Source organism: Elephantulus edwardii, unplaced genomic scaffold, assembly GCF_000299155.1.
Source record: "Elephantulus edwardii isolate Elephantulus edwardi_28Jun2011 unplaced genomic scaffold, EleEdw1.0 scaffold00067, whole genome shotgun sequence".
In the NCBI taxonomy this organism is placed as follows: domain Eukaryota; kingdom Metazoa; phylum Chordata; class Mammalia; order Macroscelidea; family Macroscelididae; genus Elephantulus; species Elephantulus edwardii.
This window is the reverse complement of record NW_006399817.1, coordinates 8,162,306-8,186,794: the sequence shown is the minus strand read 5'-3', so window position 1 is coordinate 8,186,794 and position 24,489 is coordinate 8,162,306. Positions and strand designations below refer to the sequence as shown.

Below are 24,489 nucleotides of genomic sequence, written 5' to 3'. Positions count from 1 at the left end.
CCATTGGTGAGAATGTTTGTTTTCTTGATGTTGAGATGTAATCTATATTGAAGGTTGTATTCTTTGATCTTCCACAGCAAGTGCTTCAAATCCTCCTCACTTTCAACAAGCAAGGTTGTATCATCTGCACAGTGCAGGTTGTTGATGAGTCTTCCTTCAATTCTGATTCCACTTTCTTTTTCAGAGTACCACTTTTTAAAATTATTTGCCCAGCATACAGATGTATGCTGTATGGAGAGAAGATAAAACCCTGCCATACATCTTTCTTCATTTTAAACCATGCAGTGTTCCCTTGCTCTGTTCAGACAACTACTTCTCAGACTAAATGCAGATTTGCACATAGCACAATTAAATGTTCTGGGATTCCCATTCTTCTCAAGGTTAGTCATAGTTTGTTATGATCTACACAAATACCTTTGCATAGAAATAAAACACAAATAGACATTCTTCTGGTAATCTCTGCTTTCAGCCAAGATCCATCTGACATCAGCAATGATATCTCTGGTGCCATGTCCTCTTCTAAACCCTGCTTGAACTTCTAGCAATTCTCTGTCAATGTTTTGGATGATCTTCAGCAAAATTTTGCTTGCATGTGTTATTAATGATATTGTTTGATAATTATCACTTTCTGTTGTACCACCTTTCTTAGGAATTAGAACAAATATGGATCTCTTCAGTCTGTTGACCAGGCAGCTGTCCTCCAGATTTACTTCACTGGTGAGCATGTCCAGGACTGCATCTGTTAGTTGAAACATTTCAATTGGTATCCCATTGATTTCAGAGGCCTTATTTTCTTGCCAATGCCTTCAGTGTAGCTTGAACGTTTTTCTTTATTTCCACTGGCTTTTGATCATATGGACTTCTTGAAACATTTCTGTGTAGGAAAATTCTCTTTGGTACAATGACTTTGTATATTCCTTTTATCATCTTTTAATGTTTCCTGAATTATTGAATATTTTTTCTATAGCACCCCTCATTACTGAAACTTGAGGCTTGAATTTGGTATTCTTATTCTCTGACACCAGTTCTCTGTACCTTCTATTAAAATACTTTGCTTTGTCTTCTCAAACTGCCTTTGAAATCTTTTGTTCAGCTCTTTTACTTTAACATTTCTTCCATTTGATTGGGCTTCTCGACCCGCTAGTGCAATTTGCATAGTCTCTTCTGACATCCGTTGTGGGTTTTTTTTTTCTTTTTCTTCTGTCGTTGTAATAACATTTTGCTCTCTTCATGGATACTAATTTTTTTTTTCTATTTTCTTGTTATGTACTGCCAAATCGGATCCAACTGATACAGGAGGAAATTGCCCCTCCTTCTCCAGTGGAGCATCTGGTGGATTCCATCTGCATACCTTCAGGATTGCAGCACAGTTTCTTGCCACTAAGCCACCAGAGCTCCTTTCTTAAATTATATTCTTGATGTCATCTCAACTCCTTTGGTATTTGATCATTTGTGTTCAATGCTTCAAACCTGCTCTTAAAATGATTTTTAAATTCAGGTGGGATACAATCCAAAGTGATGTTTAGGTTCTCTGGACTTGTTTTCCTTTTCTTCAGCCTCGATCTGAACTTGCATGTGAGTAATTGGTCTTTTTCACAGTCAACACCTTGGTTTTGACTGCCGAAACTATCTCCAATGATTCTTTCCACAGATATAGTCAACCTGATTCCCATGCAGCCCATTAGATGAAGTCGATGCATAAAGTTACCATTTTCTGTGGTTTTTTTAAGGGTCTTTTCAATGAGTATCCAACATTAGATCATTCTTTTTCTGGCATAATTTCTGTCACCAAGTCTGTACTTTCTGACTATCATTCCTTCATTATTTCCAACTTTTGTATTTCAGTTACAAACTATAATTCCTGCATCTTGATTGCATGTTGATCAATTTCAGACAGCAAAATTGGTAAAAACCTTCAATTTCCTCCTCTTCAACTTTAGCTGTTGGTATGTATGTTTGAATAATAGTCATATTAACAGGTCTTCCTTGTATGCACATAGGTAGTATCCTATCACTAGCAGCATTGTTCTTCAGGATAGAACTTGAAACTATCTTTTTTTTTTTTAACTATCTTTTTAACCATGAACACAACATCATTCTTCCTCTGTTTTTCATTCCTGGCATAGTATACTATGTGACTGTCTGGTTCAGAGTGGCCAATGCCTGTCTCTGTCTCTCTCATTAATATCTTCTATTTCATTTTTAACAACTTCTAGTTTCCCTACACTCATACTTTGTGCAGTCCACATTCCAGTTATTAAAGGATGTTTGCAATTGTTTCTCCTCATTTTGATGGACTTCCAATCTTGACTCTACTTCTAATACCATGTCTTTCCTTGCTCCTCTATTGGATTTTCTGAGGACTGCTATTTCAGAAGTGGATGGCTAATGCTTCTTCTTAGTCTATCTTAATCTAGGAACTCTGCTTAAACTTGTCTACCATGGGTGACCCTCTGGCATTTGACACACTGGTGGCACAGCTTTCAGCATTTCAGCAACTCACAAGTTACTCCCGTACAGCAAGCTGGCAGACAAGTGCTGTACTAAGAGCAAATTATAAACAAGTACGCATATATACACCTAAGCTATAAAGTAATTGTTGTTGTCTGTTGTATAACTTTGAGTTGGAACTTAACCATAACTTACTCTCTTCAGACAAAGTTTATCACACAGGAGGAGATTGCCCATCCTTCTCCCATGGAGCAGGTGGTGGATTTGAACTGTGTTTCTTTGGGCTTGCATCATAGCTTCTTGCCAATATGCCACCAGAGCTCCATAAAATAGCAGTATGCAAATTGTTTCCATTATTTAATAAACTGACAAATAATGTTGTACTTCTTAACAGTAAATCAGGCATGCCAGTATCATGGTGCAGGGCTCAGTTGAGGCCAGTGGTAGCAATGTAAGGATGGGGCTCCACATGAGTGCTGAAGAGTTCTAGTTGAGGCCCCCAGTTGGCACAGAGGTAACATCCTGGATGTGATTATTAAACTCACCACAGTGGCTTTTCAAGACCTTCAGTACTGGCTGGTGTTCCACACAAGTGGTGTCAAAATGACTGTCTTCTGGTGCCGATCCCTCCCTACTCCAGGCCTAGAGCCTTGGCAAATGCAAACAAAGCAGAATGTTTGTTGGAATGTGTCATTTTGTCTGACATTCAGGCCAAAAAAAGCATAAACTAAGGCAAAAATGATAGCTTTGTAATGTTAAAGATTATACTTTTAAATGAAGGTAGAAAATGTTAAGTACCAAATAAGTTATATAATGAAAACATTAAAGGAAAGAATGTGGACTAATGATATTGTAGCCCCCAAACTGACCTTCACGCTCTAATGTCAGGAACACTGTATGTCCTCAGGGACTGACAAAGGACATTCCCGTCGCCTGAAATTCTGTTTTCCCTACCAGACAACAGTACATATCACAAAGTGATTACAATCACAAGATTGTGGAATCACCAAAAGAGTATAAAGACAAATTAGTGAGCAGAATAGGAAATAAAAATATAGAACTAAGAATCTATGGAGATTTGACATGTTATCCAGATATCATCTCAAAGAAGATAGGGAAAGAAAAAAGATTTTTTGTTTTTATCCACTTTATTTTGTATTGGTTTGCATGCAAAATTCGTATACACCATGTATCATTCATGTACATTGTGTTTCACACATTCTTACATTCACAATGTGTTTCAAAGGATCATTCATGTACATTGTGTTTTATAAAATTAATCACTATTGGTCTCTGCCTATTATTACCCTGTTTCTTCAAATCCCCACTGGATCTTTCCTAATTCTTTCACCATGGAGCTCTGTTCTCCTAGTGATTTCCTCCCTTTCCCATCCTCTGACTCCCCTACCCCCCTTCCTCTTCCTCTTTTGGACTTTTATCCATTGCTTAATAGTTACCCTTCTAGTTTTACAATAATAGTCTTATGCAGTATTTTTCCTTCTGAGATTGAGCAAGTTCATTCAACATAATGCTCTCTAGTTCCGCCCAAGTTACATAGTAATTTTCAAAGTCAGTGCTCTTGAATGCTGCATATTATTCCATTGTGTGAATGTACCATAATTTCTCAATTCATTTAGTTATGGTTGGACATCTGGGCTGTTTCCATGTTCTTGCGATGGTGAATAACACTGCTATGAGTATTGGTGTACAAATCTCCATTTGTGTCTCAGTTCCCTTTTCCTTGGATTATATAGCTAGCAGTGCAATAGCTGGATCATATGGAATTTCTATGTTCAACTTTTTGAAGAAACGCCAAACTTCCTTTCAAAGTGGTTGTACCATTTTACAATTTCACCAGCAGTGCATGAGAGTTGCAATTTCTCCTCATCCTCTCCAATATTCATTGCTTGTTGTCCTGTCAAACTTTGCTACTGCTACTGGAGTTAGATGGTATCTCATTGTGGTTTAGATTTGCATCTTTCTTATTGCCAGTGATTTTGAGCATTTCTTCATGTGTCTATTGGCCATGTGAATGTCTTCCTTTTGTGAAAAGTCTTTAAAAGGAAAGCTTTTAACAAGTGTTTTTACATAGATATGATGGAGGTATATGTGCTGTCAGGGTGCTAAGGAATTGTACTGCCAACACAAAGAAACAGAGTTCAAAACCACCAGCTGCTCTGTGGAAGAAAAATGGACACTCTCCTCAAGTGCAATTTACTGCCTCTGAAAACTCATTGGAGGGGCAGCTATGGGCCAATTCTGACTCATCAGCACTAAACAACAACATTTCGCAAGATATCTTAGGTTTTTGCAGCTAACCAAAGGTCAGTTGTTCGAATTCACCAGCTGCTCCAAGGGAGATTGATGGATTTTGTCCTCCCATAAAGATTTACAGCCTTGGGAACTAGTGGAGGGTCCCTATGAGTCAGAATCAGCTTGATGGCAGTGGGCAATAGATATTTGTGGTTGTCAAAACTGGGAGATGCTACAGGTATATTCTGGGAGGCCAGAGATGTTGCTAAATATCTTAAAAGACACCCAACCTCCCTCCCCAACAAAGAATTATCCAACCAAGGTGTCAGTAGTGCTGATACTGAGAACATTCGCTATAGAGGAGGGCAAACAGAAGCCTATTTTTATTTTATTGACTGACTCCCAAACATTCCCCAAATATGCTAAAGCATCTCTTATTAACTATAAAACAATTTACTCCTGGGCCTCCACAAGAAAAAGACTGATGCCTTAATTACAAAATGGGCAAGAGACATGCAAAGAATTTTCATAGAGGAAGATATTCAAATGGCCAATAGACATATGAAGAAATGCTCCAAATCACTGGCAATAGAGATGCAAATCAAAACCACAATGAGATATAATCTGATTTCATTAGCAGTGGCAAAGTTTAGCAGGACAGCAAGTAATAAATGTTGGAGAGGATGTGATGAGGTAGGAACTCTTTTATATTGCTGGTGGGATTGTACAACCATTCTGGAAAGCAGTTTGGTGCTTCCTCAAAAATCTGAACATAGAAATTCCATATGACCCAGCTATTCCATTGCTTGAAATATACCCCAAGAAAATGAGAACTGAGGCTCAAAAAGAAATGTGTACACCAATGTTCATTTCATAGCAGCATTATTCACCATTGCAAGGCTATGGAAACAGCCCAGATACCGAACCACAAGCGAATTGAGAAGTTGTGGTTTATTCATACAAAAGAATACTATGCAGCACTCAGGAGCAATAATTTTGTAAATTACTCCCTAACTTGGGAGGGACTGGAGAGCATTATGCTGAGGGAACTAACGTAGTCCCACAAGGATAAAAACTGTATAAAACCATTATTGTAGAATGAGTATAGGATCTGAGATGGGGTGGGGGGAAGGTGGAAAGAAAGGAGAGAGGATGGTTGGTGGGGGTAAGGTGTTAATCTTAGGTTTGATGGGTGGGTGGAGTGAAGGAAATAGGAAGGATCTTTTGTGAAAAACAATGTATTCAAACTTTGTAAATAAATAAGACTAAGGGGGAGAAGACTAAATAAAATGGAAACATATAAAACTAAAAAGAATGTAAAAACTAACTTATCATCAACAATAAAATCTTATCTATAGGAAAATCTGTATCTACTATAAAATTAGTTGCATGAAGGAACTTTACAAAGGAATAATTTAATAGATCTTTAACCAGCAAGGAAATAGAAAATAACTTCTGATTGTCACAAATTAATGTTAAGTGTGTCCTTGTCCTTTCCCAGCCCCTGACTCTGTTCCAGATTCAATTCCTGAATGCTGTTGGAGATCTATTGGACCTGATTCCCTCATTCACTCTTCCAAAATCTGGTAGCCTGAAGCTTTTTAAGAATATGGAAATGGGACATTGCTCTGCTCTCATAAAGGTAAGCTACACACAGCAGCTCCTCCAACTCCCTCTTTCTGGTCCACATATACTCTTTTTGTAGGTTACCTAAGTCTTGGCAACATTTCATCTTCCTTCCATGTAGCTTGATGCCAGCTCCTGGGTTCCTGCATCATAGAAGTGAAGAACTAGAAAGAACTTTCATGGAGGAAATTAGAAATACAAGATATTGCCACTTCCATGCAATTACACTTGCCACTTCTACTGTCTAGAATATTCCATTGTGGACTTTAAAGGGTAGATTCTGACTGGTTTGTGAAGTATTTATGTTATACTCTTTAGTTATGTTTTCCAATAATATATGTAGCAATATTCACTTAAGTTTTGAGGGAAAAGTTGCCGAAAAATTCCTGAATGGACACAAGTCCTGTATGCTTCCTCCACTGAAAACTGTACTCAGTTGCCTACATGTCTTTATATCATCTGCTCTTCACTGTGATTCCGGTCATAGGTTCTCCCTGGATTTGAGAATATCTTTTTTGCTCACTCAAGCTGGTACACGTATGCAGCCATGCTGAGGATTTATAAACACTGGGACTTCAACATCAAAGATACAGAAACCAGCAGTAGCCGCCTGTCTTTCAGCAGTTACCCAGGTAAAGAAATTTAGAAGTACATCTGAGTGAACACAGGATAAAACCTTGGTAATTGACAAAAACTCGTTTTTAACCTCGATAATTTATATTCTTTTTGTCATCTCACACCATTTCTACTAGACTTTCTAGAACTCACTGTTCTTCTTCCCTATCCCATCTTGGTACTTCAGCTTCATCACAAAAGGACAAATATTACATGATGCCACTGTTGTAGAATGGGACTGTCCTTGGGGTTGGGGAGAGACTGAGTAAGATGGGTTCAATAATGTATACTGCACTGAAACAGAGGAGGGAGAGAACCGTTTAAAAGAGAGATATAACTGGGTATTTCTGTCATCACAGGAGACTAGAGCGAGGGCTATATGGTGGAGGGGACCTGGGGGAGGGTTTGTAAAACAATGAAAGAATCTTTTCTTTAAAAAAAAAAAAATAAAGGCAAATGGGAGAGCAGAGATTTTTTATTTCCAGTGACCAAAATTGACAAAGAAGCCTTTGATTTAGGCCTGATATAATTGAGAATAAACGGTGTATGTTCATTAATATATGCCAGCTCTGTGAGATGCAGAGGGTAGAGGTGAAACTACAGGGTTGCACAGGTCAGTGAGTGGAAGGAGGGAGGGAAGGCAATGGGAAGGATTTGGGTGAAAAGGCAGAGTAATGATGGGCAGGGTCCAATGCTGATTAATTTTATAAAACATAATGTATGAGAATGATTGTATAAACAATGTGAATGAGGAATAGTGTGAAACACAATGTATATGAAGCTTGTAAGCAAACCAATTTAAAAAAAGAATTAATCTCTACAGATGTGATAGAAGTATGTTCAATGTCAAGAAGTGGTAATTGAGAAGAACTTGAATGGAAGTAGAAATGTTTGGTAGTTGTATACATTAATGACAATTCGGATTTGTAGATTTCATTTTGAAGAAATATCACCCTAATGCTTTTATGTAATGTTGTTGTTGTTTACCATTGAATTGGAACCAACCCGTGGCCGACCCTCCAGCGGGTTTTCAGAGGGGCAGTTTATCACATGGGAGGAGATTGCCCATCCTTCTCTTAAGGAACAGCTGGTGATTTCGAACCACACTTACCACTAGGCCACCAGAGCTCTCTGTGTAATGTTGTTGTTGTTATGTAATACAATGACATAATCTGTCTGGTTTAATTGAATTGCCAAGGAGAAGACATGTAAATATAATGGAATCTTCTAAATACACTTCCAAATGCCAACTCTTTATTAAGTCTAAGGCACTCTGCTAGGTCCTTCCATAGAAGAAAAGATGAGGAAGAGACAGTGTTGGCTCGGGAATATACACACAGCACTTAGCCTACTGTGTGCCACCTAGTACTGTATACAGAGGTGCTAAATGAATGGGTGAGACTGTGAGTTTATAAACCTTACAATATAGTAAGAAGAAAAGATATGTAAAATGCAAATGAGAATAATGATAAGGTTCTGTCTGTATGCTACTGAAGTCTATCAAATATTAGGAGTATTCAAAAGAGGAAGAACTTGTATGTGATTATGTACATGAAAGGAAGTGTGGGAGAAGTTTGCCATTTGAGATGGACCATGAATGATGGCTAGAAAATCAGTTGGTAGACATAGATATGAAGAGCATAATAAGGGTTCAAGAATCCTGTGCTGAAAGAAGACAGGAAAGTGATATAAACTAATAAGACAGACCAGTATACAACACCAGAAAACACTAGGTTTTGCTAAGCCTAGAGCCACTGAGAGACTTAACTATTTAAGTCACACTGATTATGGTCTTCCAGGAATATGGAGACCCTTGCTTCCAGATGTCCTAAATTCTTGAGAGGAGATGGAATAAGAATTTAAAAAAAAAATGAACCCACTTTGAAAATTGAGTAGAGCATACCTGCTTGCTAGAATTGGCTCCTTGCCTCAACACTTCTGCCCTTTAATTCCATATAGATCATTTATGGGATGATCTTAACAGCCACCTGTTGTATCTGTCTGATTTTGAGACAGACACTGTTCCAGCTGAGTTCCAGTAACTCCTACCAGGCAATCTGAACAAGAGTACCAAAATATTTTTTTTTCTTTCCTTGTAATCTGATTTTTCCTTTGGAACTACTTTGTTTTTCTGTCTTAGTTTGCTTAATTATTTTAGGACAATAAAAGGATCTTTTAATTCTTTGATTCTTTTATATTCTGTTAGGTGGAAATTTAAGGATAATAAACTGAGACACATCAAGTCCTTTTCCTCTTATTTACTAAAAAATGTTATGTTCAGATGTTGATTCAACTGCTTTGCATTCTGAGTGGAAAATGGTATTTTTATAGACTTAACAATTCTGAGATTAGTTAAGAAGATCTAGATTGTTAGAAGACTTGGTGAGGTTATTAGAAGACCAAGAGGGATTTTTCTAAGACTCCTATGTTGCTATTAACATTTTGGGGGAAAAAAATAAAATACCCCCCCTTTTCTGGAACAGATAATTACATAGGTACATGGATAAATATTTTTAAAAGCAATTGAAAGAACAATAGATATTTTTTGCTCCCAAAATTTTTTTTCCTAACTGTGTAACTGCTTGTAACTGTAAATATAACAAAACAAACACATTATATAAATTACATTTAGATTTTGAAGAATTATTTTATTGAGAGATCAGCCTCATTGAATTCATCCAATTGCTATGCAACTAAGTTTGAATGAAGTTCATGTCACGTCAACTGCTGAGTCTAGAACAAAGCTAAATGGACTGTCTGTTTTTGATGGAGGGGTGTCATTATAGACTGAGCGAGTTTAGGAGTGTGGCACTGTTTTTGATTTGGAGAAGGTGCAACCTGTAGGCTCTTAAATTTGAACAACGATACTTAAAAATTCCTGACGCAACATAAAGATCAAGTCAAAAGAAACATTCTTGAATTAAGACACATGTTAAATGATAGCTGGGATGGTACAGCTATTTTACATTAAATATACAGATAACTGAAGATTTCATATGTAATTACCTATGTGAAGAAAAGATTATCCGGGAGGCTGGGCTGTTTGAGGAGAAATGTGGGGTCAAGATTGGTGGACGATTTATCAACAATCTGTGTTATGCAGATGACACAACCCTGCTTGCTGAAACTGAAGAGGACCTCAAGCACCTGCTGCAGAGCGTCAAGGACTGCAGCCTCCAATATGGATTGAGGCTCAATGTCAAGAAGACAAAGATTCTCACCACTGGACCAATTGGCAGCATCAAGATATATGGTGAAGAGATTGAGATTGTCCACAGCTTTAGTTTGCTTGGCTCCACAGTCAACACTCTTGGCACCAGTAGCCAGGAAATTAAAAGGCACATTACCATGGGAAAGTTTGCTGTTAGGGACCTCTCCAAAGTACTGAAGAGCAATGGTGTCTCTCTGGAGACTAAGGTGTGTTTGATACAGGCCATGGTCTTCAGAATCACTTGTTATGCATCAGAGAGTTGGACAATGACCAAGGAGGATAGAAGGAGAATTGATGCTTTTGAGCTGTGGTGTTGGAGAAGAGTATTGAGAATACCATGGACTTCTAGGAAAACAAACAGATTCGTCCTGGAAAAGGTTAAACCGGGTGGCTCCTTGGAGGCAAGGATTCTGAGGCTCTGTCTAACATACTTTGGACATGTTGTGAGGAGAGACCAGTCCTTGGAGAAGGACATCATGCTTGGTAGGGTGGAGGGACAGCGCAGGAGAGGAAGGCCCTCTATGAGGTGGATTGATTCAGTGACTGGGGTAATTGGGATGGGAGTGTCAGAGACAGTGCGATTGGCACAGTACAGAGTGGAGTTTAGGGTTGTTGTACATAGCATCGCTATGAGTCGCAAGTGACTCGACGGCACATAACAACACCAACCCAACAACAACAACAACATGGTCCCTCCTGTCAAATTTTATAAAAACAGTTCTCAAGATGATTGCCATAAAAAATATGAAAGCTCTAAGACACAATGATTCCACTTCCCAGGTTCTTTGGGATTCCATAGGAGGGGAAAAATCTAGCTTAGTTAACTGATAAGTGGCTCAACATATGAAATGCAAGTGTTTCACTTGTTTTTTTAATCTATAAAACAATACATATATTGCTAGACTGTGTTGTTTAGCACGTACAGACAACATATATAAGACAGGCACAGCTCCACCCTTGTCAAATTTGCAGTTAGTGAGAAATACAAAAAAATAAAAGCTTAACAACAAAATATGATTGTGCCCTGATAGAGAAGACTGGTCTGGGAGTGTCTAAGAGGAAATGCAATTTAAATTGAGGCACAAAAGGAGTTAGTCAGGTCAACCAAAATTAAGAGGCGGTAGGATGTATCTTATGAAGCTAACAGGAAGGCAAGCAAAAGTATGAAGAAAGCCATGGAGAGTAAATGGAGAGGAATTCAATAATATTAAAATGACAAGTGAGAGTAACAGGATTAGATTTGTATTTGAGAATTATCTGACGGAGGAAAGATGAGATGGCCTCCTCATGCAAGAGTGCAGGTGACGTGGACCTTGTAAATAAATGGTCAGTCGATTTAGGGGAGAAGCTGATATATAGGGAGAAGACTCTCCAAGAGGGGGGAAAAAGATGAATAAAATGACTGCTGAATTATTGCCGTATATCATGACGTGTTATGTGATCTTGCTGTCTTAGCCGGAAACCTTTAGGAGTAATTACCTAATAAGGTTGTCAGATGGGTGCTTCCAAAACTGTACTTGAGCATGAGAGAATAAAGGGAGTGACAGAAGTCTTTCCCACTACACTCCTGGCGTCATGAAGGACGCTGCCTCTAGCACACCTGGTTTTGCCTAAGCTAGTCTCACCCTCTGCATTCACTGCTGCCCCAGTTAAATTCATAAAAAGAAAATTAATTATAGCAAAGAAGCAGAGTTAATTTAAATGGTAATTTTAACACTGAAAAGGATTAGAGACAACTTTTTTTTTTACAGATGCAGTATGTTCTCAGTTTGTTGTAAAAGAGAGAGAGAGAGAGAGAGAGAGAATCTCTAGCCTTTGAGGAAATTATTCTACTTGAGGAAGCTAACAAAAAATTATCCTAGAAGCAGGAGTGGCATCCACTTCCTAAATAGCATGCCTCCAGAAACCCTATGAACTTTGATAAATGTTGGAAGTTATAGAGGGGCTTCAAGCCTTTTGTTCATAGGGTCGCTGTGAGTTGTGCTCGACTTGAAGGCAATGAACAACAACAAAGCAACAAATATACCTGAAATATACCAGGTGTAATAAATTCAGTACCACCCTTAGACCTGGGCATACGAGGTCCCAACTATGAGGTTCTTTCCTTCAAACGTTCTAAGTTCTCTTCCTTGGTCCTGAGATCAGCTGTATTGGCAATATCAGGTCGCCCTGACCCTGGGATGTTTCCCTCCCATGTGCATCCTGGTTTTAGGAAGCACCTTTCTAGAAGTTTTCTAAATAATTTTCCACTGTCAAGGACCAGTAGTGATGGTCGAAGTAGATCTGGGATTTGACTCCAATACTTTCTGGGAACTTTTCCTGACCACTAATCACATCATCCACATACAGGGCCAATATGATGCCTAGAAGTGCTCTTGTGTGTATGGGATCTCATGCCTATGTGTTTTCGTGCCGCACAGATCTTTCAGGTACTCTCTACAGTGTAAATTTTTGCTAGAAGTCACATGATAAGGTTTTTGACTGCCTCTTACACCAGACACAGCATATGCTCAGCGCTCCAGACAACAGTCTGTTGTTTTCATTTGAGCCAAAGCATACATGTGAGCTCCCACATCTCCATCTGTGTTCTAAAAACAGAGCTGCCACCTGTCTACAGCCCCAAAGGGCAGCAAGGTGGAGACTTGTGAGCTTTCCCCTCTGTGTCCCCACTGCTAGCCCCTCGGGTGAACACTTCACTGTGGGCTCAGGATCATATATGAGGAAGACTTCTTGGGCTGGGTCAGTCTTCTCCTTGAGAACCTTGGGCCATAACACAATGCTAGCCTTTTCTGTACTTCTTTTTTTAAACTGGGCAGACATTCCTTGTGCAGCTGGAATGGCTCTAGCTCTATGCAAGGTGTGCTTAGCATGGAAATAAAATACCTTCTAGTGATAATTCCTCAATTGTCCAAGAGCAGACTTGATTGAAGAATATGCTGATCTATGTTTAGACTACAAAATCTCACAGATAGCTTTATGAACAACCCTCAAATTTATCATTCATGTAAATTCTTATCAGCACTCTAAGTGAGACTTATATTTATGATCATGAAGGAAGGGGCATAGAAACTACCTCTGAGTCACTTGAAGCCAGTCTCCACAGGGGCATGATGGGCGTTAAAGTCATTGGGTAAATGGTGTTAGGGAATTGCAATATAAATGTTTTCCAAAAGCTATAGTTTTGTGAGTTATAAGTTTTACTACCTTTTCCTGTTAGTGAGAGATAAGAAAGTTTCCAGAAACAGTGCATTTGACACAAAACCCATTCGATTTATTGCCACCAAGTAGAAAATCCCTCCTGGCGACCCTCCAGTGGGTTTTCAGAGGCTGTAAAATCACATAGCAGGAAATTGCCTATTTTTTCCCTCTGTGGAGCTCCTGGCGGATTAGAACTAGCAGAGAGGTGCAGCCTTTGGTGCAGTTCAATTCCCTATGGACTAGAGCTCCATTTCATACATAGAAAACAAAAGATAGTATTAACTGGACACTATATTCTCTCTGTGTCCAGACCGAATGAAAAGAAATTCTCTTCACTGATAAGTTACTATCGCAGCCTGTGACTTTTGTAATATACTCTTTAAATAAAATTCTTCTAGGAGGATCTACAAAAAATTCAGTCCTTTTCAAGTTCTATTGGGTCACTATTCCCCAAAACAGTGACCCATCTGAATGTGTAAATAATTGAACAATATCCTTAATTGTTGTTGTTGTTATGTGCTGTTGAGTTGCCTGCCACCCTATGTACAACATGTTGTTGTTATGTGCTCAAGTCGTTTGGGACTCATAGCGACCCTATGTACAACAGCCCTAAACCCTACGCTATCCTGTGCCAATCGCACTGCCTCTGACACACCCATCCCGATTACCCCAGTCACTGAATCAATCCATCTCATAGAGGGTCTTCCCCTCTTGCACCATCCCTCCACCCTCCCAAGCATGATGTCCCTCTCCAAGGACCTGTCCCTCCTTGCAACATTTCCAAAGTATGTCAGATGAAGCCCCAGAATCCTTGCCTCCAAGGAGTGGCTTGGTTTAACCCTCTCCAGGATGAATCTGTTTCTTTTCTTGGGAGTCCAGGGTACATTCAATACTCTTCTCCAGCACCACAGCTCAAAGGCATCAATTCTCCTTCTGTCCTCCCTAGTCATTGTCCAACCCTCTGATGTATAACAAGTGATTGCAAAGACCATGGCCTATATCAGGCACACCTTAGTCTCCAGAGAGACACCATTGCTTTTGAGTACTTTAGAGAGGTCATTAACAGCAGACTTTCCCATTGCAATATGTTTTTTGATTTCCTGACTACTGGTGCCAAGAGTGTTGACCATGGAGCTGAGCAAACTGAAGCTGTGAACAATCTCAATCTCTTTGCCATCCATCCTGATGCTACCAATTGGTCCAGTGGTGAGAATCTTTGTCTTCTTGACATTGAGCCTCAGTCCATACTGAAGGCTGCAGTCCTTGACTCTCCACAGCAAGTGCATGAGGTCCTTCTCTGTTTCAGCAAGCAGAGTTGTGTCATCTGCATAACGCAGATTGTTGATAGATTGTCCACCAATCCTGATGCCACAATTCTCCTCATAGAGCCCAGCCTCTCGGATAATCTGCTCTGCATGCAGGTTGAAAAGATATGGAGACAAGACACGTCCCCGGCGTACACCCTTCACAATTTTGAACCATGCAGTGTTACCCTGCTCTGTTCTGACGACTGCCTCCTGGTCCAAGTATAGGTTTCGCATTAGCACGATTAAATGTTCTGGGATTCCCATTCTTCTCCCTATAAACAGCAGCCCTAAACCCTTCTCTGTCCTTTGCCAATCTCATTTTCTCTGAGATGCCTATACCCATTATCCCAGTGACTGAATCAATTTATCTTATCAAAGGTCTTCATCTCCTGCTCTGTCCCTCCTCCCCCCCAAGCATGACATCCCTCTCCAAGGACTGATCCACCTTGCAACATGTCCAAAGTATGTCACACAGAGCTTCAGAATCCTTGCCTCCAAGGAGCAGACTAGCTTCACCCTCTCCAGGACGAACTTGTTTGTTCTCCTAGCAGTCCATGGTATATTCAATACTCTTCTCCAGCACCAAAGCTCAAAGGCATCAACTCTCCTTCTATCATTCTAGTCATGTCCCGCTCTCTTATGCATAGCAATTGATTGTAAAGACCATGGCCTGCACCAGGGACACCTTAGTCTCCAGACTGACATCATTGCTCTTCAGTACTTTGGAGAGGTCGCTGACAGCAGACTTGGCCAATGCAATTTGTCTTTTAGTTTCTTGGCTGCTGATACCAAGAGTGTTGATTGTAGAGCCAAGCAAACTGAAGCTGTTAAAAATCTCAATCTCTTCATCATCCATCATGATGCTTCCAATTGGCCCAGTGGTGAGAATCTTTGTTTTCTTGATGTCGAGCTTCAATCCATATTGAAGGCTGCAGTCCTTGGCCTTCTGCAGCAAACACTTCAGGTCCTCCTCAGTTTCAGCAATCAGGGTTATGTCATCTACATAATGCAGATTGTTGATGAATCTACCTCCAACCTTGATGCCACACTTCTCCTCATAGAGACCAGTCTCCTGGATAATCTGTTCTACATATAGCTTGAAAAGATATGGAGATAGGACACATCCTTGATAGCACATGAAAATATAATTTTACTGAAGATTATTAAAAAATGGCTAGATCATCAACAGAGAACTGACAGAGATTCAGGCAGGATGTAGAAGACACTGCTGATGTCTGATGGATCTTGGCCGAAAGCAGCGAGTACCAGAAAGACTTCTACTTATATTTTAGTGAAAGGCATTTAATTGTGTGCATCATAAAAAAAATGTGGCTAACATTGAGAAGGATGGGAATCCCAGATCACTTGTTTGTGCTCATATAAAACTTATGCCTAGACCAGGAAGGTGTTTTTCAAACAGCAAGAGAACACTGCATGATTTAAAATCAAGATGATGTGTGCCAGGGTTGTATCCTTTCGTCATACCTCTTTAATTTCTATGCCAAACAGATCATTCAAGAAGCTATTTATGAAGGTGAATGTGGCATCAGAATTAGAGGATGACTCATCAACAACCTGCATTATTCAGATGACACAACCCCTCTTGCTACAAGTGAGGAGGACTTGAAGCACTTGTAAAAGATCAAGCACTACAGCCTTCAATATATATTACGTCTCAACAACAAGGAAACAAAAATCCTCACCACAGGTCCAACAGGCAACATCATAATGAAGGGAAAAAAGATACACATTGTCAATGATTTCATCTTACTTGAATCCACAATCAACAACCTTGGTAAAGTCAAAGATTTATCCAAAGTGCTGAAGAGCAAGGATGTCAGTTTAAAGACTAAGATACACCTGATACAACCCATGTTATTTTCAATTAATTACTGTGCCCTGAATATTGGACAGTGAATAAAGATGACTTAAGAAGCACCAATACTTTGGGTTGTGACGCTGGATCCCATGGACCACCAAGAGAAAACCAAGAAATAGTTCTTAGAATGTAGCCAAGATGCTTCTTAGAAGGGTGGTGAAGCATTGTCTCAAATACTTTGAGCATGTTGTTAGGAAGCGTTATTCATTGGAGAAAGACATCATGCTCAGAAAATTGGAGGTTTAAGGAAGATCGAGAGGACCCTTTATGAAATGGATTGGCACCGTGACTATAATAATGGACTTTTACATGGCAGAGAGGATAAAGATGGCACAAGATAGGGCGGGGTTCAGTTTTGATGTTCGTTTCTGATGCTGTGAGTTGCACTTGCCTTGATGGCATCTAAGGGGAAGTCACATACAAGTCTCTGTATATGCTTGCATTTCTCTTGGAGAGATACCTAGGAGTGCAATTTCTGAGTGTGTGGTGCATTGAAAGTGCTAGATTGTCAAAGTAGATCCTCCCTGGTGCATTCTTGGTAGCACTGCTTGAGAGGCATGGTTGTTTCACATCCTCTGCAATGAGCGATAGGATTAGTCTTTTTCATTTTTGCCATTCTAGTGGTTCTCATATTAGACCTGATATAGTGTTGAGAGATGAACTCTTCAGGCACTAAAAAATATGGCAAACAGCTGCAAACATCTATTACTACTGGGAACATGGATTTTACAGAGTCTCAGTCTAGGAAAATTGGAAGTTGTCCAAAATTAAATGGAATGCATGAAGATTGACATCTTAGGCATTATTGCACTGAGATGAACCAATATTGGCCATTTTTGATCAGACAAATATATAATCTGTTATCCTGGGAATGGCAGATTGAAGAGCAAAGTGTTGTATTCATAGTCAAGAAGAACATTTCAAGGTTTATCCTGAAGTACAATGCTGTGAGTGATGGGATAATGTTCATAGGCATCCAGAGAAGACCTGGTAAAAGAATCCTGTTCAAATGTACAAAACAGCCTGTAAAGCCAAAGATGAAGAAATTGAGGGCTCGTATCAATTTTTGCTCTGGAACCTCCAGTGCCTCGGTGGTAAGGAGGTATGCTGCCACACCCATAGGCGTGCAGTTTCACAGGAGAAACATGGGCAGTCTCTCCCATTGGAATTCAAAGTCTCTGAAAACTTGCTGGAGAGTCAGCCATGACACATTTCCAGCATAGTGACACATAACAACAGCCTCCACCATCACCAACTTTTGCAGTCTGTAATTGATTGACCATGCAAACGAGATACATTAATAATAAATAGTGACTTGGATCCAAAAGCTGGAAACAAAGAAGAGTTAGTAATTGGAAAATATGTTCTGGGTGACAGAAATGAGGCTAGAGATCAAATGATAGAATTTTGTACCGTGAATGACTTATTCATTACAAATACCTTTAAAAAAAAAACATAAACAGTGACCATACCCATTGACCTTGCTTGATAAACTATGTAGGAATGATATTGACTACATCTATGGAAGGATTTAATGGAGAAATTCAGTATCATTAGTGAAAACAATATTAGGATCTGACTGTGGTTGACTATCAAGTGCTAATGTGCAAGTTAAAATTAAAGTTGGAAGAAATTAAAACAAATCCACAAGAACCAAAATATGGCCTTACATCTATTTCAACTGAATTTAAAGCCATCTCAAGGGTAGATTTAATGTGTTGAACACAAATGATCTAAGACAAGACGAGTTGTGTGATGACATCACGGACATCAACCTTGAAGTAAGCAAAAGACAAGAAAGAAAGAGGCCAAAAACATGTCAGAAAAGACTCTTACACATTTGCTGGAATGGAAAGAAGCCAAAATAAGGGCAAAGAATGCTGTGTTAAGAGCCAAACAGAAGATTTCAAAGGAAAGCTGGAGAGGAAAAAGCAAAGTGTTTAAATTAAATATTCAAAGACATGTAGTTAGAAAACCAAAAGGGAAGAACCCACTTAGTATTTCTCAATCTGAAAAAATTAAAGAGCAAATTCAAGCCTTGAGTTGTAACATTGACGTATTCTGTGGGGAAATACTGAATGGTGCAGGGAACTTCAAAGAAGATAGAAGGAATACACAGAATTACTGGACGAGAAAGAATTGGTTCACATAGAACTGTCTTGATTAGCCTAAAATCAAGAACCAATAGTATTTAGGGAAGAAATTTAAATTGCACCAAAGAAATTGACAAAAAAGGCTTCAGGACTTGACAAAATACAAATTGAAGTATTTCAACAAAAAGATGAAATCCTAGATTTGTTCACTAGCCTATGCCAAGAAATTTGGATGAGAGCTACCTGGCCAACTGACTGGGAGAGATCTATATTTGTTCCCATTTGAAAGCAAAGCATCAACAGGGAATACATCATTGCTAATGTCAGATGGATCTTGGCTGAAAGCAAAGAATACCAGAAAGGTATTTACCTGTGTTCTATTGAGTATGCAAAAGCATTCCTATTCAGTCTGTATTCTGAGCGAATAATTTTAGAAGCTAGACCATATGAAAAAAAATGTGGTGTAAGGTTACAAGGAAGTTTCAACAACTTAATTATGCAGACAACACAACCTTGCTTAAAATTAAAACTTGAAGCACTTACCACAGAACATCAAAGATTGTGATATGGATTATATATCAACATCAAGAAAACCAAAATCCTCACCACTGTGCCAATTGGCCTCATTGTGATAGATTGAGAAAAGAATGAACTTGTCCATGGTCTTATTTTACTTAGATCCATAATCATCACCCATGGTAACACCTGGTCATCAAGAAATCAAAAGGCATTGATAAAACATGATTTCAAGTACCTCTCCAATAGCTCAAAGAGCAAAGATATCACCTTAAAGACCAAGAGCCACTTGATACAAGCCATGGTATTTTTATTTGCATCTAACAACTTTGGAAGTTGGACAGTGAACAAGGAAGACCCAAGAAATTATGTCTTTAAATTGTGGTGTTGATGAAGAGTATTGAATATCCCATGGACTGCCAAAAGAACAAACAAGTCTGTCTTGGAGGAAGGAAGTGCAACTAGGGTGTTCCTTAGAGACAAGGATGGCGAATCTTTGTCTCACCTACATTGGACATGTTCTCAGGAGGGATCTGTCCTTGGCAAAAGACATCATGTTGAGAAAGATAGGTCATCAAAAGAGAAGAGGACTCTCAGAGAAATGGTATGACACCTGATTCAGTGGGCTTACACATGGCCTAGATCAGGGCATGGTGCAAGATAGGGCAAAGTTCAGTTCTCTTGTTCACAGGATTACTGTGAGTGGTATTTGATTGGATAGCACCTAACAACAGCATAACAATAGATCTAATAAATCTTTAGTGATATCACCTTGTTACCTTATGATCTTGACCATTTTTTTCATGTCCTTGTTGACCATTCACAAATCTTCGTTTTTAAAAATGTTGAATTTCATTGTTGTTGTTGTTAGGTGCCGTCGAGTCGCTTGCAACTCATAGCGACCCTGTGTACAACAGCCCTAAACTCTGCTCTGTCCTGTGCCAATCTCACTGTCTCAGACACACCCATCCTGATTACCCCAGTCACCGAATCAATCCACCTCCTAGAGGGCCTTCCCCTCCTGTGCCTGCCCTTTACGCTTCCAAGCATGATGTCGTTCTCCAAGGACCGGTCCCTCCTTACAACATGACCAAAGTATGTCAGACGAAGCCTCAGAATCCTTGCCTCCAAGGAGCAGCCCGGTTTAACCCTCTCCAGGACAAATCTGTTTGTTTCCTTAGTAGTCCATGGTACCCTCAATTCTATTCTTCAACACCAAAGCTCAAAGGCATCAACTCTCCTTCTATCCTCCCTAGTCACTGTCCAACTCTCTGATGCATAACAAGTGACTGCAAAGACCATGGCCTGTATCAGGCGCACCTTAGTCTCCAGAGAGACACCATTGCTCTTCAGTACTTTAGAGAGGGCCCTAACAGCAGACTTTCCCATCTCAATATGTCTTTTCATTTCCTGGCTGCTGGTGCCAAGAGTGTTGATTGTGGAGCCAAGCAGACTAAAGCTGTGAACAATCTCAATTAATTATTATTTTTTAGTTTTTCGTATTCTTTATATATGCTGCATACAAATCCTTTGTCAGATATGTATTGTGGAAATAATTTTTCTCAGACTGTGACTTCTACTAGTTTCTGTTGAAGTGAAAAGTTTTTCTTTTTGATACATGTGATTTCATTTTTTATGTTTTGTGTTATTTATTTCCTTTAAACACAATTGCCACAATGTTTTAACAAATACCTTATACTAGGAGTTTTCTTTAACTCCTAACTCTTATTTAAGTTAGATTTATAATAGATTTTATGTGTTGTGTAAACTAAGCATCAATATTTATTTATTTCAGTCAGGGAAATATAATTATTTGTGTATCATTATCTTTTTTCATCAAATTGTCTTGATACCTTTATTGAAAATGTTATGTGTGGGTCTATTTCAGGACTCTTCGGTTTGTTTTATTTAGCTCTGTGTCTATTTGACTATACTACTACTCAGTGGTGTTCTAGAGCTAACTTATACAATTGATACAAGCTTATCAGAATGAACTCAAGAATTAACCATTGTTAATTATTCAAGAATTAGCAGTTACTAAATTATTACTAACTCACAATAGTCATGACAGGAGAATTTAAACCACAGAAATCAGTGAGTGCTACACATCAGACCTGTTTTTTCTGAAAAATGGCTTACCAGGAAACTCTGATTTCTTTAGCTTTATTTTATGTTTTGAAATCAAGTAGTATATCTCTTTTAAGTCCTGCTAACCCAAAGGTCAACAGTTTGAATTATGGAAACCAAATGCTCATCATGGAAAGATGAGCAGTCTGCTCTCACAAAGACTTAACAGCCTTGGAGACTCAGTGGATGGTCCGTATGAGTCAGAATTGACTCAAAAGCAGTTGCTGTTGTTTGGTTGTTGTTGTGATTGTTGTTATGTGCCATCAAGTCATCTGCGACTCATAGCGACCCTAAGTACAACAGCCCTAAATCCTGCTCTATCCTGTGCTAATCTTATTGTCTCTGACACACCTACCCTCATTACCTCACTCACTGAATCAATCCATCTTCTCGAGGGACTTCTCCCTCCAAGGACTGGTCCCTCCTTGCAACATGTCAAAAGTATGTCAGACAAAGCTTTAGAATCCTTGCCTCTAAGGAGCAGCTTGGTTTCACCCTCTCCACGATGAGCCTGTTTGTTCTCTTTGCAATTCATGATATATTTAATAGTCTTCTCCAACACCACAGTTCAAAGTCATCAATTCTCCTTCTATCCTCCCTAGTCATTGTCCAGCTCTCTGATGCATAGCAAGTGATTGCAAAGACCATGGCCTGTATCAGGCACACCTTAGTCTCCAAACTGACATCATTGCTCTTCAGTACTTTGAAGAGGTCTTTGACAGCAGACTTTCCCAGTGCAATTAGTTTGTTAATTTCTTGGTTGCTGGTGCCAAGTGTGTTGATTGTGGAGCCAAGGAAAGCAAAGCTGTTGACAATCTCAATCTCTACATCTTCTATCATGGTGCTGCCAATTGACCCAGTGGTGAGAAATTTTATTTTCTTGATATAGAGCTTCAATCCATATTAAAGGCTGCAGTACTTGACCCTTTGCAGCAAGCGCTTTAGGTCCTCCTCAGTTTTAGCAAGCAGGGTTGTATCATCTGCATGATAAAGATTGTTGATGAGTCTTCCTCCAATTCTGATGCCACATTTCTCCCCATAGAGCCCAGCATCCTGGATAATCTATTCTGCGTATAATTTAAAAAGGTATGGAGATGGGACACATCCCTGGCATTCTGAACCATGCAGTGTTCCCTTGCTCTGTTCTGAAGACTGCCTCCTGGTCCAAGTATAGGTTTCACATTAGCATGAACAAGTGTTCTGGGATTCCAATTTTTCTCAGAGTCAGCCAGAGTTTTTGTGATCCACATAGTCAAACACCTTCGCATAATCAATGAAACACAGATGTGTGTTTATATTTTGTTTTTGTTTTTGTTTGCTGTTGAGATGGGACCGACTCAAAGCTGATCTTCCAGTGGGTTTTCAGAGGCAGAAAATCGCACCAGAGATTGCCCATCCTTCTCCAGCAGAGCAGCCGGTGTAGTCAAACAGCATGCCTTTGGAATTGCAGTGCATCCTCTTACCATTAGGCTACCAGAGCTCCCTATGTATTTTATTGCTAAATTACAAATTTTTCCAAATACAGTACCTTAAAGCCACAATAATTGTTTATTATTTTGTGGTACCTATGAGTCAAGAATTTGCAGAAGGCTTAATATGGGGATGGCATATTTTTACTCCATTATGGCTGGGACCTTAGCTGGGAGACTCAAACCCTGAGGAACTGAGATCTCTGAAAGCTTAACTGAAGCTGGAGGATGCGAGGCCATGGTGGCTTATTCACCTGACTGTCAGGCAGTCCTTGGAAATGGATTCTTTCCACTTGGACCTCCCTGCAGGGCTTCTTGCGTATCCTCACAACAGAGTGACTTGTTTCCCTAAAGCAAGTGCTCTCAAAGAACAAGGGCTGTGAGCAGAATGCCTGTTATGACTCAGCATCAGAAGTCATACAGTCACTTCAGCCACATTCTATCTATTAGAAGCAAGATCCTGTGACTAATTTCACATTTCAGAAAAGGGAAGTAGAATCTACTTTTTAAGGGGGAAAAGTGGGAAAGAATTTGTGGAGATTTTAAAAACACCACAGTATAGAAAAGTAATTTTTACATTTACATTTTTATATAATTATTGAGATGAATTAATATAATATTGTATTAACAATTTAAAATTAACCGTTCTGTGAAGTTTTTTTTAAAAAAAGTAATTCTTAGCTGTCAAGTTGATTTTGAATCATAATAGTGATCCAATAGGACAATGTAGAATTGTTTCAGCTTTTTAAGTCTTTCCTTTATTTTTCATATCTAAGATATTCTTGCACATCCAAGGACACAAAGATTTACTCCTGTGTTTTATACTGGTAAGAGTTTTATGGTGCTAGCCTCTATATTTCATATAGATTGCCCATCTATTTTGAGTTAGTTTTGGCATATGGTGTGAAGTAGAAGTGTATTTTCATTCAATAACATGGATAGATTTGTTGTTCAAGCATCATTTATTGAAGAGACTTCTCTCTCTTACTCTAAAATCTCAGCACCTTCACAAAAATAAGTTAACCATAGCAGTTATCACGGGAAATACAATAAATATGTGAAATTTATTACATTCTAGTTTATATTAAAGCCAACTTGCTTCAGTTGCATCCATAATCTCTTTCTGTACAGCTCTGTCCTATTCCACTTCATGCTGTTATTGTCACAAATGACTTCCTTTTTTTTACAAATTATGTCTTTATACACTGTGCATTTAGTAAATTTAACATTTGTTTTTGTTGCACTTATTTTAATCACATAGGACACTTAAAGTGAAATCCTTGTTTCTTTATAAACCTTGGTTTGTTTGGGGTTTTTTTGTTATCCAAAACTGTTGTTGTTGTTGTTGTTTACTATCAGGTCAGAACTGACCTATAGCTGACTCTCTCCAGTGGGTTTTCAGAGGCAGTTAATCGCCTGGGAGGAAATTGCCCCTCCTTCTCCTGTGGAGCGGCTGGTGATCTCAAACCCTGTGTCTTCAGAAGTGCAGTGCAGCTTCTTGCCACTAGGCCATCAGTGCTCCCTTATCCAAAATTAGATGTTTTAATATTATAATGTGGTAACTGGAAATCAAAGTCTACTCTTCCCCAGGGTTTACCACAGAGTTGTTTGGTTACTTTTAAAATGACTTTTGGCCAAGATCATGCACTGGGTTTTAGAGACTGTCAATCTTTCTAATAAAGAACAGCTCATTTTTTGCCATGACTGGTGGATTCAAACTGTGTGTGTGTGTGTGTGTGTGTGT

The 24,489-nt window shown here is 39.1% G+C and overlaps 1 protein-coding gene across 1 annotated transcript in view; it reads left to right on the top strand.

Moving 5' to 3' along the window:
* The window catches only part of PLBD1 (phospholipase B domain containing 1), a 67,670-nt gene that overhangs the window by 20,568 nt on the left and 22,613 nt on the right, over positions 1-24,489 (top strand). The window contains exons 4-5 of the mRNA XM_006888476.1: positions 6,206-6,346; positions 6,818-6,962. Coding sequence (XP_006888538.1) covers positions 6,206-6,346; positions 6,818-6,962 — 286 coding nt within the window. The remainder of the gene's footprint in view (positions 1-6,205; positions 6,347-6,817; positions 6,963-24,489) is intronic.